The sequence below is a fragment of the Rutidosis leptorrhynchoides genome, chromosome 5, assembly GCF_046630445.1.
Source record: "Rutidosis leptorrhynchoides isolate AG116_Rl617_1_P2 chromosome 5, CSIRO_AGI_Rlap_v1, whole genome shotgun sequence".
Taxonomy (NCBI): Eukaryota; Viridiplantae; Streptophyta; class Magnoliopsida; order Asterales; family Asteraceae; genus Rutidosis; species Rutidosis leptorrhynchoides.
This window is the reverse complement of record NC_092337.1, coordinates 333279104-333287079: the sequence shown is the minus strand read 5'-3', so window position 1 is coordinate 333287079 and position 7976 is coordinate 333279104. Positions and strand designations below refer to the sequence as shown.

At 35.7% G+C, this 7976-nt stretch overlaps 1 protein-coding gene across 1 annotated transcript; it reads left to right on the top strand.

The window, feature by feature from the left end:
• The first annotated feature begins 506 nt into the window (after positions 1-506).
• Positions 507-7102, top strand: LOC139847059 (transcriptional elongation regulator MINIYO). Its single transcript, XM_071836655.1, has 10 exons — positions 507-830; positions 1115-1967; positions 2096-2223; positions 2528-2712; positions 2999-3104; positions 3186-3446; positions 3532-3720; positions 3819-5969; positions 6460-6669; positions 6869-7102. Exons 1-10 carry the CDS (start codon positions 645-647, stop codon positions 7070-7072), a joined length of 4473 nt encoding a protein of 1490 aa, XP_071692756.1. The 5' UTR covers positions 507-644; the 3' UTR covers positions 7073-7102.
• The last annotated feature ends 874 nt before the right edge of the window (positions 7103-7976 follow it).

Sequence of the window (7976 nt, the reverse complement as noted above, 5' to 3'; positions counted from 1 at the left end):
AGATAGATTCCATTCACTCAGCCTCGTGCTAACCCTCCTCACCTCATCCCTTGCAGGTTTTGGATCTTAGTGCTGGTAGGAACGGGAGTCGGGCTGACGATATGTTTGACAAGACGAACTCTGATGTCTTAAGTTTTGTAAATATGTAGCTAGTCGTTTAGCGTAACATCTGTGGTTTGTAATAAAGTAATTAACTAATGATTTGTGGTAATCATGTTTGTTATTGAATAAGGGTATTTATGTAAATGAAGTCTTCCGCTGTGTGTTTTAAAAAAAAAAATGGCCGGTGTTACACTCAGAACACAAGTCGCGAGTGTCATTTCTAAGACGAGGACCATGTAAGGTTTTTTATTCCTCTTTTAAAAGAAGGAAAACAATAATTAAGGGTGCAATTTGTAGCATGGAAGAAAGGTTGGGGTAAATTATGTAAATCACTTAAAGTGATGGTATAAATTGAAACTATGAACTGTTTCGTTTTCAGTCAAAACCCTTGCTGGACTCTCATCGACCTCATTCTGTCCCCGGCTCTCCGATCATCGTTTCTCCACAATCACCATCTCAAACTCACATCCTGAATTTTAATTCTAAGCTTACAATAATCATTACTAAAAAACTGACATCTTTCTGACGGAGAAACAGTATAAATGAAGAAAACAGAGAAAAATGGAGAGAAGACGAAGAAGAACAGTTTTGGAGTGCAACTGAGTGAAAACGACGTCGCTTCATTAGTAATGGGCGGTATAGTCGAAAAAAATGTCAATCAATCGCTCTCACAACCTCAACTCACCGTTCTTCCGTTTCCGGTTGCTCGACACCGTTCTCAAGGACCTGTAAGTAATTCAATAACTTATAATTAATAATACTAATATCAATAGTTACCTTTTGTTTATATGTAGCTAAATTCATTAATTTATGATATGATTGACTCAAATGTACATTATTTACTTGCGGTAGTCAAGTTTGGGATAAGCCTCTCAAATTCTAGCATTATCTAGTTGTTGTATATGCACATATTACATATATGATTATCTTACTTGGTTCTGAAAGAACACATATATGTTATTCTGAGAAGCTTTTAGAATGATAAACTGATGCAATGATTTGTTATTGGAAGCATTGGGCTCCGAAGAGTAGCAATCGTCTTAAAGATGAGGAAGTTGATGATAATAATGAAGAAGATGAAGATCATATGAACATTGATATGGTTGCAGCTGATGCTAAACCTATTAAAAGGAAACAAAAGAAAGATTTGGATTTTAAACAGTGGAAAGAGCTTGTGGATAGTGAATGTGGTAACGTGACTGGTAACAAGAAAGAACTGAAGTTTGATAGTAATGGGAGACAACATGATTTAAAAAGGGGATCGAGTGGTAGTAATAGTAAGTCGGAAGTAGTGAAGGACCATGAGCGTAAACTGGAAGATGTTGGTACTGGTGAACTGCAAAGTAGTTTTGACAGTAGCGGTATGCGATCAACTGTTAAGTCAAAGAAGTCAACCTCCAGTTCTATGCATTTAGGTGCAGGTCTTGAACATGGTTCTACAAGTATGGAGAGTGAGATTGATGCTGAGAATCGTGCTCGGTTGGATAAGATGTCGGCTGATGAGATTGAAGAGGCTCAGGCTGAGATAATGAAGAAGATGAACCCTGAATTAATAAAGATATTGCAAAAGAGAGGGCAAAACAAAACAGTCAAGAACAGGTCTATTGGCTCTGCTGCTATTGGATCCTTTGTTGAAGATTTTGATAATAATATGAGTAAGAAAGAATCAACAAGTGGTGTTGTTAAGAAGATGATGATAACAAACGAAAATCATACACAGAATGGGCTAGAGAGTAAAGATGTACCTGAAATTAAGTTTGCTGGTGGCAGTTTGTGGGATACATGGAGCACAAATGTTGAGTCTGCTAGGGATTTAAGGTTTTCTTTGGATGGTGATGTTATAAATGATTATGGTCAGATACCAGGTAAGGGTAACTTTGAAAATTTTGCCTAGTTTCTTTTGTAGTTTTTGGTTTTAACAAACCTTGAAGCTGATGTGTATGATATGATTTCACATTTATATATAACTTCTTTCTTTTGGTTAACATTTCAGGTAATTCATCTGCAACTGGTGTTTATAGTGTTGAAAATGCTTCAGAACGTGACTTTCTTCGTAGTGAGGGTGACCCTGCTGCCCTTGGTTACACCATTAAAGAAGCACTGGCTCTCACTAGAAGTGTGGTTAGTTATCATTAAGCTCTCTCTCTAACACACACACACACACACACACACACACACACACACACACAAAGACTCAAATTGTTTGACTTATGTGGTCAACTAGTCTACTTCAAATTTAATGCGCCTATATATAGTATGCCTGAAGTGTATTTATCATTTTACTTTTCAGAATACTTTTGAAATTGTGTAATAATTGTAGTTGACAGATGTCTGCTTCTTGATGGTTAAAGTGTGTTTTATTGTGTTGAAAATACAATACGTATTCATAATATTCATCTTTGTTATGATGCTCTTGGCATATTAGGTTCCTGGACAACGGGCTCTTGCTTTGCATCTTCTTGCATCTGTTCTTTATAAAGCACAAGATAATATTCGCAGAAACCAGTTAGGGTTAACTTTGAAAGTTGATAATAAGAACAAGAATGTTGACTGGGAGGCTCTTTGGGCTTTTGCTTTAGGTCCAGAACCCGAACTTGCTCTATCACTCAGGTAAATCCAAACTCTTTTAAGCTTGAATTCCTGGAAGTTCAAATTTATTAAAGTCACTATATGGACTTATTACACTCTACTATGAAGTTCGACGTGGTAATAAATAAGAACCAGAAGTATTTTTCAAAGGTTAACTGTATTTTTGATTGGGTTCCAATATTTTTGATTTCAAAAATAAAAAGATATCATTTTTTTTGTGTTGTATAGTAGATTCTTGTTCATTATCAGTTTCTGGAAAGATAAAATCAATTTTTTGGTTACTTGTGATTTGTTATTCGACTTGCAGGATGTGTCTTGATGATAACCATAATTCGGTAGTTATCGCTTGTGCAAGAGTCATCACATGTGTCTTGAGCTGTGATTTCAATGAGCTTTTCTTCGATATGTCCGAGGTAGAGTTTCTTAATACTTAGTTAAGTAGTGTTTTCTTCAGTTACATTTTATTTAGTTACAAGATACTATTTGCCATCCAGAAAACAGGAGTCTATGAGAAGGATATCTGCACGGCTCCCATATTCAGAAGTAGACCAAAGATTGAAGTTGGTTTTCTTCATGGTGGTTTTTGGAAATACAACACTAAACCCTCCAATATTTTTCCTTTTGATAACAATATGGAAGATGATGAGGGTGAAGATGAACACACAATTAAGGATGATATTGTTGTTGCTACACAAGATATTGCAGCAGGATTAGTTAGAATGGGCATTCTTCCAAGAATTCGTTATTTGTTAGAGGTAAATTGGGTTTATCTTTGTTTTTTTTTTTTTTTTTTTTTTTTTTTGAATTAGATTACAAATAATCATTTGTGTATGTTATCAGTCTGACCCATCAGCTGCTTTGGAAGAAAGCCTAATATCTGTACTGATTGCAATAGCAAGGCATTCACCTACATGTTCAGAGGCAATTATGAAGTGTGAGAGGCTAATTCAAGTGATTATTCAGAGATTCACTACAAAAGACCAAATGGGTGTTGACTTTTCAAAGATAAAAACTATTATTTTAATAAAGGTACACGACTATTTCCATAATATTAATCTGAACAGGTTGCTCTAGTTATGAAACCAACAATGTGTTCTAAATTATGTATCTTGTATTATTATTAAAAGGTACTTGCTCGATCGGATAGAAAAAGGTGTATGGAATTTGTAAGCAATGGGATTTTTCAGAAGCTGACATGGCATTTATACCGCTGTGCGTTTTCTATTGAAAACTGGATGAATATGGAAGGGGAAAAATTTAGACTTTTATCAACGTTGTTGGTTGAACAGTTACGTTTTTGGAAGGTTTGCATCCAGTATGGTTATTGTGTATCTATTTTTACAGATTTAGTCCCCGCTCTTTACATTTGGTTAGACATTCCCATGTTTGACCAACTAGTTGAAAAAAACATCCTTCATGAATTTACCGCCATTACTAAAGAAGCGTACTTCGTGCTCGAAGCTTTGACCGAAACACTCCCAAACTTCTATTCAACAGTGGGTCCCACAAACGATGCAGATACTTGGCGTTGGACCCATGTGGGTCCCATGATTGAATTAGCACTCAAGTGGGTATCATTGAAAGATGATCCATTTATATCTAGCTTACTAAATATAGAAACTCAGAATGAACGAACCATTTCTGTGTTATGGGTATTATCGTCCATTATGCGTTTCCTTTTCGGTGTTCTTAAAAGTGTGATTCCGGAAGATGGTCCCACCATTGAAGGCGGGAAGCTTCCATGGCTACCTGAATTTGTCCCTAAGATTGGGCTACACATAATCAAGAATGGGCTTTTTAGTTTTGCCCAAACGAACAAATCCCGCTCGTTCATTGAGTTATTATGTCAATATAGGCTTCAAAATGGTCAAGAAGCATCATTGGCTTCTGTATGTTGCCTTACAGGGCTAGTAAACGTTATAATTTCGGTCAACAAGTTGATTCAGTTGACCAATTCGAACAAAGAGGTCACCGTTTCATCAATTGATGCTGATAAAGTTCTTACTGATGGCATACTCAAGCGTTCTATACCTGAGATGACATCATTACTGACAGTTTTCATGAAGCTGACATCATCCTCTGGTCAAGTAGCACAATCTGTTGAGATGTTTGGAAGAGGTGGGCCCGCGCCAGGTGTCGGGTTTGGATGGGGGGCTTCTGGTGGTGGGTTTTGGTCTTTGAGCGTTTTGGTGGCCCAAATGGATGCAAGATTAGTCGTACAGTTGCTCGATATCATTTTAATCGAGTCTGCTAACGAAATAACGGACCCCACAAATGAAGAGATAAACATTTTAACAGAGAGATTTAATTGTGCTTTTTCTTTATGTTTACTCGTGGGACCCAGGGATGAAATTATAATGCACAAGTTGCTCGATATCTTTTTACATCCGCAAATCCTAAAGTTTCTTGATTTTGGTATTCGCCGTTCCTTTACATTTGCGTGGCAATATACAAATCAAGATTACTTGATGTTTAGTGACTATTTGATTTCTCACTTCAAGAACCGATGGTTGCACGTCAAGAAGTCAAAGTCAAAGTCAAAGTCAAAGTCAAAGTCAAATGTCAAAACTAGAGATAGTCAACACAAAACCTCCAAAAAGACCAAATTTTCTCTAGACACTATTCAAGAAGACATTGACACATCAAAAACAGACACTTTGGTTACCGAATGGGCTCATCAAAGGCTACCGCTTCCTAATCATTGGTTTCTTAGTCCAATCTCAACCGTCGATTACACTAAAGTAGTAAACTTTCCAACTAAACCCGACTTTCTCGAAGTTGCAAGATGCGGGCTTTTCTTCGTTTTAGGTCTCGAAACAACGTCCCGTCACGTTTCGTTTAATTCTTACTCTATAAACAGTGTGCCAGTTATTTGGAAATTGCACGCGTTATCTGTAACTTTATTTGCTGGGATGGATATTCTTGAAGAGGAGAAGAGTAGGGGTATTTATGGTAATTTGCAGGAGATTTACGGGCAGATTCTTGATGAAAAGTTGTTGGAAATTGGACGTGGTAATAGTGTTGACTTTTTAAAGTTTGACAAAGAGATACATGACAGTTACTCGACATATATAGAAACTTTGGTGGAGAATTTTGCTGGTGTATCATATGGTGATTTGTTATACGGTAGACAAATATCGATTTATTTACATCGTTGTGTTGGGGCTCAAGTTCGTCTTGCTGCTTGGAATGCGTTATCGAATATTAGAGCACTTGAGCTTTTGCCACCATTACAAAAGTGTCTAGCCCAAGAAGAAGGATACCTGGAACCTCTGGAGGTAATGGGTCAATTTGACTAAATGGGCAGGTTGGGTAATGGGTCAATTTGGGTTTGGGTCGATATATTTCATTAATGAGTCAATATGATTATCAAAATGTTATTTTTATTAATAATATTATATAATGTTGTGTATAAAATGATTAAGAAGGTTTTACTTTTTGATACGTTCGGATAAAAATAAAAATAAAAAACGGTTAGACTTTTTGACCCATTTCATTTGAGTTATTAATTCCTACTTAATTATTTTTGACCCTATTAGAGACAAATATAACCCGGATTGACCCCGTTCTCAAGTAAATCGGTCAAAGTTGTCACCCAGATTTTGAAGTATCTAATTATAATAGTTGAACCATATAGTTTTTGTTACTGGATTGATTTCTAGAAGTTAAATTCCAGATTTGTGTTTGAATTTACTATATTTGATAACATGTTAGACTAATGTTAATTTATAAAAAATTCACAAAATCTAACACATGATTTCTTGACAGGATGATGAAATGGTTCTCGAAGCATATGTAAAATCATGGGTTTCGGGTGCGCTCGACAGATCTGTAACTAGAAGATCAGTTGCTTTCTCATTGGTCATTCATCATTTATCTTATTTCATCTTTGGTGATCATGCTGGTGACAAAAATTCATTACGAAATAAGTTGGCTAAATCTATCCTTCGTGATTACTCACGAAAATCAGAACATGAGGTATCTTTTCTATATCAAGATTAGTTTTTATTTATATAAGGAGTTAGATATCTTGAATGAATAAACCAAGATTTATATATGCTTCATTGAGATTAATTTTGACACATGCACACACCATTGTATTTAATATATATTACAGCCTATATATTATTAGTTTTTTGAGGCTCGTGCTTATGAAGTCTTGTGTCTTTAATGATAGGGTATGATGGTTAAACTCATACAATATAATAAGGCAGCAACTCATCAAAAACTGGATCAGGCAGAAGATACAGTGTCATTGCAGGGACCTGAAATAGCAAGGAGGCTAACAGTATTAATGGAAGCTTGTGAAGGGAATTCGACACTTGTGAGCGTAGTTGAAAAGCTCAAGAATGTTATCCAAAAAGAACAATGTGTTTTGTAGTGTGAGGTGGAACTTGTAAAGCAAGGAGATTCAAATGGTTATGTAAAATTATGGAATAGTTATGATGTTGGAAGCTTTGATAAATTTTGGAAAGGGGGAGCTGTCTGTTCTTAATTTTCATGATTTTGACTAAACTAAATGTATCAAGGCTTATTTATATACTGTGTTATGATCAGATCTATCAACGGTTGTTTAGATACTGTGTTTTTTTTTTTTTTTTTTTTTTTTTTCTTTTTTTCAAGTTTTTGTTTTTGAAAAGCACAAATATTATTTATTGCTATAGCTGTATGTACTAGTATGCAATATGGGTTTGATGCATATGGGTTGTATATGAACCCTTGCTGATCACGAACTAGCATGTTACACAATCCAAAATTTTTCAGTTTTACCCATACTTTTTTTTCTCCCTTTAATCCTATCTAGTATCCACATATATTAAAAAAATTTAATCTTTTTATTCTTTTGTATTTATAAAAGTGGACAATCAATTTGGAAATCATAAAATGGAATATTGGAAAATAAATTAGGGAAAGAGGTAGTAAGAGTGCTCTAACGCCTCTATCTTGAGGCTCGCCCAGGTGAGCGCCGCTGGCAGCGATGTGCCCAGCCGGCCGCCCAGCTAGTCGCCCTCCTCTTCATTCACCGTGCTATGTATATATGTTACTTGTACCATTAGCATTAAGGTTTGTAACATCTTTAAATCAAATAATTTAAGCCAGTCTCAATTTATCTATGGAAGTATGTCACTGTTACTGTTGTTAGTATTTAAGGAAGTATGTCACTATTTGTATATACGGAGTAATTGGTACGGAGGGAGTAGACATAGTATATTCGCTAACCGTACAAATCACCCATATAGAATTTGGGGAGACCAGTAGCTTTTGGATTGTTGGATTTCCAGTCG